This window comes from Lissotriton helveticus, chromosome 1_1 (genome assembly GCF_964261635.1).
Source record: "Lissotriton helveticus chromosome 1_1, aLisHel1.1, whole genome shotgun sequence".
Classification (NCBI taxonomy): Eukaryota; Metazoa; Chordata; class Amphibia; order Caudata; family Salamandridae; genus Lissotriton; species Lissotriton helveticus.
The window spans coordinates 381,994,119-382,007,301 of NC_136057.1; the positions used below are offsets into that span (position 1 = coordinate 381,994,119).

General features: G+C 40.7%; 1 protein-coding gene across 2 annotated transcripts in view; it reads left to right on the plus strand.

Moving 5' to 3' along the window:
• The window catches only part of LOC144809462 (sodium- and chloride-dependent GABA transporter 2-like), a 1,234,427-nt gene that overhangs the window by 981,479 nt on the left and 239,765 nt on the right, over window positions 1-13,183 (plus strand). For both annotated transcript variants that reach the window (XM_078673716.1, XM_078673715.1), the window contains exon 9: window positions 7,141-7,265. In XM_078673716.1, coding sequence (XP_078529842.1) covers window positions 7,141-7,265 — 125 coding nt within the window. The remainder of the gene's footprint in view (window positions 1-7,140; window positions 7,266-13,183) is intronic.

The window sequence follows — 13,183 nt, forward strand, 5'->3', positions numbered from 1 at the left end:
GGTGAAGCAGACCCACAATTGCATGCTAAAAAGTCCTTAATCCACTTTCCCATATGTTCTATGTAACGTGTATCTGCTAACAATTTACGTTCAAACGTCCATACATTTTGTGTAGGAACACCTCTTGATTCAACCGCTAGCTCTACTATAATAGGATTGTGATCCAATATTATTTTGGGATAATTATAATAATTGAAATCTTTAAACGCTCTAGCAGTTATAAAAAAATAATCTAACCGGACAAATTTCTGGTGGGGGGCTGAAAAAAAACGTATAACCAGGGGTACCCAAGCCTTTAGCATGACCGGCATCCAATAATCCAAATTCCCTAGCCAATCCTCTCAGAGCTTTATAAACCTTGATTTTCCTGCCTAAATATGGTAAATCATTAATTATATCATATTGTCCCTCTAAATGGATGTTAAAATCTCCACATAGGAGCAGGCCATCCCACAAGCTCAACACTAAGAAAGTTTAACATTTCTGGATCGCCCAGGTTAGAACCATATATGGCACATATCGTCCAAGAATTATCCCTTATCCAGATTTCACTAATCACCCATCTTCCGTAAGGGTCAGTTTTTAAACGTTTACATGCCCCTCTCCTTTAATATTGCTACGCCTCTTGTTGTAGTACCTTATCGAGTGCATCCTACAACCTCCAGACCCAGATCATTAAGCAAGTGTCTATTACTCTACGATAAGTGGGTTCCTTGTAAACAAAGGATATCACACTTCATAGCCTGTATTATTTGTGCGGCTATCCCTCGTTTCTTTTTGTCATTTAATCCACAGATATTCCATGAACATATCCTTAATTTAACCATTATCAAAAATCGAATAATTTAACAAAGATGATTCATAACATGCAAACTTTCCTCCAGAAATCATAATGCTAGTCTTCATGATACATATGTGTTTACTCAACATCTTATAAAAATGTCTTGTCTTTATAGGTTCTACTCTGCTCTTGCTTGTCCCCTTTTCCCCTCTCATCCCCTCAACCCACCCTCACCCACCCTAGCTCCCACCCACAAAAGGCAAAGAGACAAAATAGTCCCTCTAAGTGATGGATGGAGAAGCATGATGTATCTCTCTATTTGCTCCCAATCCTCCGACGGCAGAAGAAATGTAATAATCAGAAATTGAAGAGCCCCTCTAACTCATGAGATACTATACAATCCCAATCCTCCAAAAGAGAAAAATGCAATATTTAAAAGTTAAAGGAGCCTCGCTGACCCATACCTTATTATGACTGCAAATAGAAATATAGAATAGAGCAGAATGGGTCTATATAGTTAAATTATAGTTGTAATCAATCTAACAGTTATCTAACAGTTATCTAAATAGATGCTAGGAACTCCTTAGCACTGCTCTCCGAAGTTAAAAAATGCGTTTTCTCCTTAAAGATAACCTTGAGCTTAGCAGGATTAAGTAAATATGCCTGCACGCCTTTGGCTTGAAAGAGAGATATGAGCTGACGAAGTTGCCACCTCTGTTGTACTGTCACCTGACAATAGTCAGGTCTCACAAAAAATTCTAGCCCTTTCCCCTTTCGCTTGCGATCAGGCATAGATAGCTAGGTCATACAATGCTTCGCGCGCAAGAAAGTTATTCAGACATATCAAGATAGCTCTTGGCTTAACATTCGAGGTTCCTCTGGTATCTTTTTGATGAAACGGAAATCGATGAGCCCTTTGGACTTCTACATCCCACTGCCACTGGGTTAACTCAGGAAATGCTTCTGAGAAAAGCTTTGTGATATCTTGGCAAGCATTTTTCCCCTCACTTCCCTCCGGAATACCCAAGACACGTAGATTGTTTCTTCTGGATCTGTTCTCTAAATCAAAGAGCTTCCAGTCAATGTCTTCGTGTACTGTCATTAGAGAAGAGATCTGCGTTTTATACTGGTTCATTTCGTCTTCAATCAATGATATTCTTTCTTCTGCTTCTACTACCCTAGCCACCAGTTCGTTGCATGTCTTGGTTACTCTTCGGACAGTATTTTGAAGTCTACGAACCGCACCTTGTGTTCGCACATTTTCCACCTTTGTATCTTCCCGGTGTTGTAGCATTAGGTGATAAACAGTATCCAAAGTGATTTCAGAATCTAAACGTTCCTCAGCCATGTTATTATTTTTAGAAGGTTCTGCAATATAATTCAAAGTTGGTGATCCAATATTCCCGCCGTTGTCTTTAGAAGGAGGGAGAGAACGGGGCTAGGTCTACCATTGTCACCTAGGATTTTACGCACCGTGCCTTCCTCGGGAGTCCAATGCTCCCTACTTAATGGTGTAGTATCGTCATACTCCTCATGCACTGAGCTTGTTGCACTCGTCAAACTTCTATCATCCCTATCATCCGTGCATTCCTCTTCCCCCTCCATACTCTCTGTCTCTAATGCATTGGAAAGGTCTGACATTGAGCAAAAATTGCCGGCAGAGTCAATAGAGTAAATGTAAATGTTTTTGAGCTTGTAAAGCACACTGCTACCCGTCCATAGATCTCCTGGCGCTGTATAACTCTGGGGAACCCGTCCTGGCTTTCCCTGTGGGATGGTCCCTTGCTGGGAGTCCCCAAGGTGGAGCCAGGCATCCCCGGAATTGGTGGGGCCGTTGTGGAGATTAGGCAAGCTAATGCCCAGAGTTGCCGAGTGGAACCCCTGATTAGAGTAAGCACCGAAGCGAGAATTGTCGAGTCCGCTGACCAAGGTCCACGACCCTGCCGCGTCGGGAATTGAACCCTGGTCCCGGGCCGACTTCTGCTCTCGGGCCTGCTGCCTCTAACCAGTGAGCCACACTACTCCACTGTCTGTATCTCCCATACCTTCTGGGATATCGCTCATAATTAAAGCTCCAACTGCTTCCATACATTCTGTGGAATTTATCTGGCCTCCAGCCCCTTCAGGCATCGGGGTCAAAGTATCAGGGTGATCAATTATACTGTCCCGAATAGTATCAGTGGGTGACACTGTGGGTGATACTGTCCCTCTGACTTGTGATGTTCCTTGGTTTACTCGAGTAGTTGGAGCCCCAACACTGTGCGCCACATTAACTCTTGCCCCCCCTTTGAATTCTGAGTGACATTCAACGAGACATTCAAAGAGTATGAAGATTGTTGCTTACCTTTAGGTAAGTTTTTCTTCTTAAACATGCCTGGAATTTTAGGAGTGGCCCCGGGTCCTCTTGAGTCTGTCTCTGACATCGCTAGATTTATAGCAGGATTAGTCGTGACATTGTCAATAACGGTCCCATTAGCTTCCTGCTGCATAGTATTTCCCTGCAGAGACATATTTTCAGCTGTGTTCTCTATTGCTGCAGCCGCCGCTCTGGTCTGCGGTCTGGGACCCTTGAGCTGAGTGTTTACAGTACAGTTCTTTGGCGGCATCTCACCCTTAGACTTTCGCCCCCGCCGGCCAGTCCGCCAGCCAGTCCGTTTGTTTGTGTTCTCCCTCTCTGGGCGTGGCGCCGCCTTCGAGCCTTGTGAGCTGGGTGAAGGCCACCGTAATCCGTTGAATGCAACTGCCGAGCGCCCGGTGGTAGAAGCCGAAAAGCACCACGCGTTGCGGCGGAATCGGCGATAAACACGGCACCAATCCAGAATCATCCCCGGCTTGCCAATATTCCATTAGCAATGGCAAATATCCACACATCCAACGAAGTCCTTCGCATCGAGTTCGATGAAGAAAACGCCATCAGGTAAGAGAGGAACGAATAGTTGCTAGACTCATCTCGGGCGGCTCACTCGGATGCGCACGCATCCGCCATCTTGCCCCATTGTTTTACCTCCTCCCTCCAGCACTTATGCAGTAAAAGGGAAAGTGAAAATGACCCAATCAACTCATTCACTTTCACTTTCATTGAAATGATGCCAATTTACAAACCTAAAACAAAATTGACTTGGGCTGTTAGGGACGTTATTCCCCAGCAAAATGAACTAAAACTAAAAAAAGGAAACCCTACTAGTACGAGCACAAGGAGATTTCCTGTCTTTAAGGCGAGGACATACTGGAGCCATTCATAGAACCTGAGTGCCTCTGCTATGGAGCGTCTCCAGGATGTCCATAGCATGCTCAGGGTTAAGCATGCCCAGGTCATCAGAGAGGTCACCAAGGTTTCCTGTTCATCGCTGGGTTTTTTTCAACAGTGAGAGCAGGGTCAAAAATATGCGAGACACACTAAATGTGAACTGAGCAGCCTGTTTAGTTAAACAGGGAACAGACTGTGAGCTCTGATTGTCATGAGCACAGTACCATGAAAAAAAGACTTAAAAAATAAAGAAAGCACGTCTTGGCTCTGGGTGTCCACGAGAAAAAGCATGCATTGCAGTAGTTGTTCTTGGAAATGAAGTGGGCTAATTATTGTGCAGATAATCACATTGTGCAAGAGCAAAATGTCTTCACAGACAGTCAGGTAAGCTGATGGCTGAAATGGGCTGACCCTGTGCCACATGTTGTTTGCTATGACGGGCGGAAACAAACTATGAATGACACCACAGCAGACCAATGGCTAAAGAGGGCTGACTGAAATCCCCTGTAACTATGTATAGTAATGCATAGTATATGTTGGACTTGTCTCTTTCTGCAGGGTCAGCCCCAAACTTTTTGCCTTCACCCTCATGTTTTCTGACCTGTTTCTATTGGCTTTTAGAACTATGTACACTTTACCACTGCTAACCAGTGCAAAAGTGCTTGTGCTCTCTCCCGCATGGTGAAATAGGCCAACACCCTATTGACACATTTAATTTTCTTATAAGCCCTTAATAAAATGGTACTACATTTACCTAGGGCCTGTAAATTAAATGATACAAATAGGCCCGCAGGAGTCATTGTGCCACCCATTAGCATAGCCTTTTTAAACTTCTCTCAGCCTGCTATTGCAGTCTGTGTGCAGATTTAAGCTGCATTTTCAACATGGCAATATAATTTTTTGCCAGACCAAAACCTTCCTTTTTAATACATAGAAGTCACCCCTAAGGTAGGCTCTAACAGCCCATAGGACAGGGTGCAGTGTATTTAAAAAGTTGACATGTACTTTTAAGTTTTACATGTGCAGGTAGTGAAAGATTCCTAAATTCGTTTTTGCTACTGCAAGGCCAACCTCTCCCATAGGATAACATTTAGTTACCTCATTGCATTTAATACGTGGTAACTTGTGTTTGGGAAGATGTAGAAATGCCATGTTTGGTCTCTTAAGAATTGTACTTTAAAATCCTCTTTAATGGTAAAGTAGGATTTTAAGTAGGCCTGGGCAGAGATTGTGGACTCACACTACACGGAGCACTGAAAAGTGTCAAACAAACTCTGTTCTGCTACGTGGAGTTCTGTGAGCTGCGGAGTCCAGTACGTCACTGTGTTTGATTTGATTTTTAGCACCAGGAGTTTCTCCCAAGCTGTAAAATCAGCACGAACAGCATCAGTCGGAGAGCCATAGTGTATTGCTTCTTTCTGCTTTCTCAACGTGAGTGGTAGCTACCTGCTGCAACCACCCACATTCAGGAATCTTGCTGGGAGGTGGTCTAGCGCATGATTTCTCATGCTCACCAACTTAACGTAGGCGAGCCGTGAGAGACAAAATACTCTGCATCGATTCATGGAGTTTTTCAGCACTCCACGTGGACCATGTAGTGGACAAAACTCTTCAAACTCTGCGGGCAGAGTGGAATTCTTCACCCACCCCTAATTTTAGGTCACCATTATAAAAATGTTACATTTAGAAAGTTAGCCTTTGTTTTGTTCTAACAATTTGGTGCCTACAGCCTGTGTCCTGGTTCACATGGCAAGGTGTATTTGGCAGTTCGTATTTTTGTAGTCCTACTAGACAATGTCACAAAGTGGGAGTGGGTGATGGTAGTATGGACTATCCTGAGAGGATGGGTGGGGGGTGGAGCTTTCCGCTTCCACACTTGCACTTCAATAGGTACTGTCACAAATATATTCAAACTAGCCTTTTGTCACTCCAGACATCTTGGGACCTGGACAGGGTAAAGAAGGGAATTCCAGTGCCAGAATATTCTTCCAACTCAAAGCTGGCACCGGGTAAAAATATTGGAACCTGAGACCAATACTCCAGAACACTCCTGGACCCGAGGACTCTTCAAGAAGAAGGACTGCTCAGCTGCTTGAGGACTGCCCTGCTACCTGAGTCCTGCCTTGCTGACCTTGATTCTAGCAGCAGCGGCCCATCCTTAAGAGTAAAGGGGCACCACCCTCCCACCTTTTGGCAGACATGAAGATATGAGCAATAGTCATCCTGACAGATACTCTTTATGTTCAGGTCAGGCTGTCAGGCCCTAACCATAGTCCTTGCTTTTGCTTAATACTTAATAATATAAATTACCTCATAAGTGCAGATGATATTATGACTGCAAATATCTTTGTGACTACAATATCATGCCTCTGATAATTTTGTAGGATAATGTTTTATGATCAAAATATGCTACACTACACCACATAATTTGCATTTCCCTGACAAACACAGCATACGTTGGTGCTTCATTGCTGCATAATTACGGTGGTCCTGCTTTTAGCCAACTTATGTACAGTTTAGCATGAAACCACAATTTTATCAATGGATCCTTAGCACAGAAACAGCTGTTTTCACCACATGGTATTAGCAAAACATCAATTCAGTACATTCCAAACGGTGATACTATAATATACCTCATTCCTTCAGAAAATCATCTCAAACTCCTGATAGACATTGATTGACAAAATAGCTCTCATGTTTCTCCTGCAGGTTGAAATTATAAACATCTCCCTCCTTCTGCTGAACCCTTTAAACTGCTCTAAATACTTGGTGCACAAGAGCAACTGTCTCCTCATTCAACAGGCATTGGTCTCTGCACCACCTGTACAGTTATCTATCCTCTAAGGTTACTGAGAAGTGCTGCTTTTAAACTGAAACAAAAGAAGAATGTGAAAAAACCATTGCGAAAGGAGGGTGTTAAAGTACACCTTCATCTTGATCTTTAAAAACCTTTGCTTTAGTCCTGCGCCCCCCATTAATGTCCTAAGCCTTGTTTTACTAGGGAAAATATGGATGTAATTTTCTGGGTCTTCATTTTCTCTACGGTGTTCCTCATTCTAATTGGTGGTACTCAGTCCTGGTGTCTAACTCATTCTTCTTTTTTCTTTCTCAGGGATTCACTTCTTCTTTGTTTTCTGAACAGTGCCACCAGTTTTGTGGCTGGGTTTGCCATATTTTCCGTTTTAGGCTTCATGGCACAAGAACAAGGTGTGCCCATTTCCGAAGTGGCGGAGTCAGGTGAGTGAGAGTATCTCACCAATAACTTGGTGGGGAAGTATTGTGTGTAATATCACCTTCTGTAAAATGATTCAGGTTCATTTGTGAAGTGGGCACATTCAATTTAGGCTATTTATTTTAGCTGAAATGATTCAAATTGTTTTCTATTAAACCATAATTAAGCATTTTGACAGACTGCAAATGGCAACCTGTGGCTCTTTTTCTGCACCCTATGTTACAGGTCAATGCTAATGTACACAAATGTAGTATGGTGACCAGGTATAAGGTAAGCGCACAACAAGAGTATGGCAATCAGTAAATATTCCCTGTACAAAATAAATGCTACAAAGCAAAGAAAAGGAAGGTCACCACTCTTCCTTACACACCCAGAAGAACTCTTCTGGTTGAAACATTAAATGCAAATCTTTGCTGAGCAAGTTCAATCTGTTATATCAGTCCAAATATGTATAGCAATTGTCCACAGTATTTAGAATCCCAAATGTCCAAAGATTCAAATCCAAATTAGCAAAGTCGCCTCTATGAAAACACCAAGGTATGTTGTTACAGCATCATTTCCATTTATTTCACTCCTGGTTTCCATCAATCAAAACAAAGCAGCCAACACGTGTTTCGTCTGGCATTAATATCATGCCTTTCGACTTCTTCAGGGCTGCAACCCAAGAAGATAATAATGTTTACACCTCAAGAATTTTGTAAATTCAATAACACTATTTACAATTCATGGTTAGGTTGCGGGGAACACCTGTGTGTAGGGTCAAGCCTGAATCCATACGTTGTGTATTATGAACAAATTGTTTATCACCCGAATAAAGTAATGCATACCCTAGTGTGAAAATAAAACAAGAAAAGACCCAAAAGTCCCGAAATTGTCAGAAACTAGTATTAAAGAAAATTTATTTACCAGGAAAAGTATTCCTCAAGTCTGATCTCCAAAATATAACCAAAGTCAGACCCTGAAACGATAGTAGACAGTCCTTAGCCCCGCAGTTCATAAGAACTACCAATATCGGAAACAGTATGTAAACTCATGCTATACTTACTAAAAAAAGGGAAGTTATATATTGAGACAGATCCTCAATTGTAAATATCCAATGTAATGCTGCCAAAGGCTCTACATCAGTCAAACATTTCCTGTAACATAAATCGGGAGAGTGGTCTTACTAACGCAATCTAATTGTATATTTTCACGTTGCTTGGTACATCAACCATGTCACTCACCTCCATTGAAAAGAACTATCTCGAAAACTGCAGTCAAAGTAATCCTTAATTTAAAGTCGCAAGGTTGCCGTATTTTCCGAGTTTTAGCAGACACGGGTACGTGTAGTCATACTGTAGAGAAAGAAAGAAGGAACGAACATATTGTTCTAAATTCCAAATTTGTGCAAATAACGTTCACGCTACATCTCTCAAATAACCAGGCAGCTCACCTCCAGTACTCGGCGAGTACGCTCTCATCGTAGTCACAATCGGCAGCTAGCGTGCAACACGAGCGCCATTTTTATTTTAAAGTCTCATTAAAATCTGTAGCGAAATGGTCGCCATCTTGAAATATCACAAGTCTCTATTCTGCCATGCATTAAAAACGACTTACTAATAAAGTAGGTTTCCATTTAAGCTATCGTTAATCAAGTGTAACGTCTTCCCACTCCACGTTCCGACAGGGAAGAATAATATATTGGCACTACAAATGTAAACATAAACAAAACACTAATCTTGAACCACAAATACTAACGTGTACTCTATTCTTAAAAGTAAATGTCCAACTCGGTCACATCTCAAATAGTAAGATGTAATTTCAATAGTGGTTCCTTACGCCTCAAAATTTTTTTCATTTTAACACAGGTTCAAAAAAGATTTCGTATAGTATAACCAGTAACGGTATTAAACGAACCCCCGTCATAAGGATAATACACCAGAGCTCCAAATGGTGATGCCACCGCTGCCGTCTGTGAACCCGAAGACAAATATAATACTCAAGCGCTAGATTAATATACAGATACTATAAGTTAAATGCATCTTTTTCAGCATCGCAGGAGCTTCAGACTACCCACACATGCCCCAGAGTTCCAACCTCGAGCATATTTGGAAATCATACTGTAAGATATATGTGTTAGTAAGTAAATAGCGGGAGATAGTGATGTCACATCGAGGGATACAGATATAAGGCAGAGAGAATAAAGTCAAGTGTAACAACAATAATTACAAAAACAGATAAACACTCCTTAGTAAAGTACATAGTCCTAATTAACTAAATTCAATAGTTACATTAGTCTAAATGGTCACTTATTTACAGTAAACAGAGGTTATGCTAAACCAAAGTATCTCTAATACCAGATATTATACTAGTTAGATGTGTTATTCACAGACTATTCATTGATAATACTGACACATCTCTTTGTATTTACAGGGCGAATAGTTTAATCACCTAAAAAGAACTGTAGTTCCGGGTCTAAGTTTAATCCCTCCTCAACTGCTCGTAAAACCATAATCCATCTCGCTTCCCTGCGTCTCAATTTCAGAATTCTATTTCCACCTCTTTTATCTGCACTAAGATGTTCTATACTGTGATATGTAAATTTATGGTTAACAGAGTCATCCCGATTTTGGATAGCATGGGAGGCAATGGGATATCGTGTATCCCCGTTCTTAAGGGCACGAAAGTGTTCCATCATCCGATCTCTCAGTCGTCTCACTGTAGACCCAACATAGATTTTTCCACACGTACATGCTATTATATAAATAACAAACGTGGTTTCACAATTTATAAATGATTGGATTTTGAAACTCCCAGTGTTGTTATATTCAAAAGATAACATTTTCTTGGTTGCCCATCTACAACAGCTACAAAGGCCACAATAGTAAAAACCATCTGGTTTGATATGTAACCAATGTTCTGACAGTATAGATTTAATGGGTTTGGGGTAACTAGGACTTACCATATTTGCAATTGTAGTACCTTTTCGAAATGTCAAACTGGGTCTTTCAGTTAAATAAGGTACTAAGTCTCCATCTGTTCTCAATAATTGCCAATGTTTATTTAGAATGGCAAACAGTTTGTGACTCCCTGCTCCAAAATTGGTAATCATCCTCACCTTCTGCAGATTCCTAGTCACTTCACTGCTATTCCTAGGTTTGAGTGTATCTTCTCTCCTTAGTTTAGAAGCTCTTTTATGTGCTTTCATAATAACCTTATCTTTATAGCCTCTGTTTTTAAATCTTCTATCATGTCTTTAAGATTATTATTAAAGTCATCATCATCCGAACAATTCCTCCTGGCTCTCAACATTTCACCAAAAGGAATAGCTTCTATTTGGCTTTTGGGTGGCAACTATCTGCACGCAAAAGTGCATTACAGCTAGTCTCCTTCCGAAACATTCTACTACATAATTTGTCATCTTTAACGAACAGTTCAATATCCAGAAAGGTAAGATGTTTATGGTCATAGTGAGTAGTGAATGTCATATTCTGATTGTTAGAATTAAATAGGAAAAGAATGAGTTAAGTTCCTCTGTGGTACCCCTCCAAATCAATAGACAATCGTCAATGAATCGTCCCCAGAAGTAAATGTGGTCAATCCACTCCTGACCTTTGGGGCCCCAGATCCACTCCGCCTCTAGGCGACCCATGAAATCTGGAACCCATCGCAGTTCCAAGTTTCTGTTTATACCAGGTCTCCTCATACAGAAAAAAGTTATTCTCTAGTACCATTTTGGTCATTTCTAAAATCATCATTGTGTGATCTAGGTATTCAGCTGGTCTTTGGTTCAGAAAATACTCAAGAGCCTGTATACCTAACTCGTGATTTATATTTGAGTATAAAGAAACAACATCTAAGGTTGCTAAAATGATGTCAGGCTCCCAATTAACATCATTCATAATATTAAGGATGTGTTTAGTATCTTCTATATGGGAAGGCAAATTCTGAACAAATGGTCTCAAATACAGATCTACAAATTGTGAAAGTCTTTCTGTCGGTCCACCAATTCCGGAAATGATGGGCCTACCTGGTGGTTTCTGACGATTTTTGTGTATTTTTGGCAGAGTATACAAGCACGGGGCCCTTGGACATTCAACTCTCAAATACAAATATTCTTCATGATCAAGTAAAGTACTTTCGTACCATTGCTTCAATTTAGTATTAATCATAGTCATAGTCAAAAGTAATGGACTAGTACTTATTTTCTCATAATACCTAGAATCACTAAGTTGAGAAAAAATTTCAGAATCATAATCTTTTTTGTCCATAACCACGATGTTGCCACCTTTATCAGCCATGCGTATTATGATGTTAGGTTGCGATGATAGTTCCTTGAGAGCTAGCCTTTCATCAGGTTTTAGGTTATCTCCAATATATTTCTTCTTGTTGTTACATTCCCTTTTGATCAAATTATCTATATCAGCGGTCACAGATTTATAAAAAGCATCAACCACATTACCTGCCGACAATTGCGGCGTCCATTTTGATTTAACTTTAAGCCCGCTAGAGGTAGCATAACCAGAGTTGATCTCTAGATCCCCCAAAAGAGAACTAACAGTCACCGGATCTTCTTCATTTTCCGTCAGTGACAGTAGAAGTTTGGTATCATATACCTCTTGTATAGTAATGTTACTAAATGCTGGTTTACTGACCACTCTCTTATCGCTACTGTCCTGTTTCAAGAAATATTTTTTCAGTTTTAAAAGTCTCGCAAATTTGTACAGATCAATCTTAGCTGAAAACCAATCAACACGTACAGTTGGACAATATCCCAAACCTTTCTTTAATACAGATACCATGCTTTCTGATAGTACAACTGATGAAAGGTTAACAATCTCAATTTCATTAGTACCTTCATTCACTTCCTCCAGGATCGTAGTCTCATTCCTGGCCTTACTTCTTCTGCCTTTGCCTCTGCTCCCTCTCCTTGTCTTTCTCCTAGGTTGTTGCCGAATCTGCCCCCAGAGTCTCGGTTGCCCATTCTGATCCGCCGGACCTCTTCTAAAAAAGGATTCAGGGTTACACTTGGCGCTGCGTCAGAGTCAGTATTATCCTCATTTTCACTAGTAGAAATATTACTTGAGGATGTAATCAATTCTGAACTAGTAGGTGTTGATCCCTTCTTGGTTGATTGACCTATTGTAATTAAATGATCGAATTTACGTGCAAAGGTATACACCCGTCCTGTTTTATAATCATGTTCGTCTCTCTTGAGTTTACGGGCCTTTCTACGTTTAATGTCTATTTGTAAATTAGTAAGTATCTCATCTAGTAAATTGTAATTTTTTATTGTAGCTTCAGGTAAGTTAAGCTGTTTGATTTCATCCTCACAGGTCTGTATTTCTATGAGTAGTTTGGCAATTTTCCTCTCAGCGTTGTCAATCAGAATCCTAATTAAATTACTTGAACTGGTAGTAAGTTCTTGTTCCCATCTATCTAGGAGGTCCGGTTCAAGATCTTCATAAGTTGCGATAATCTGAGACCTAAGGCCACGAGGGATACGTTTAAGAGTCAGATATTGCTTAAGTGTTACTGCATCCCACCACTTATTTAATTCTGACCTTTTAAGTCTCTCTAGTCTGACAAATTTGGCTCTGAGTCCCTCTCGTTTAGGTTGTAAATTCGATGATACTGCTACATTAACTGAAGAACCTGTACTGAGGTTCTTAAATAGGTCAATAGCTTCTTGTTCACGATTCATATTGGAAAGTTAGGTAAATACAAGCCACTTGTGGCAGCCTACACCTGAAATAGACACAAATGTAGTATGGTGACCATGGTATAAGGTAAGCGCACAACAAGAGTATGGCAATCAGTAAATATTCCCTGTACAAAAGAAATGCTACAAAGCAAAGAAAAGGAAGGTCACCACTCTTCCTTACACACCCAGAAGAACTCTTCCGGTTGAAACATTAAATGCAAATCTTTGCTGAGCAAGTTC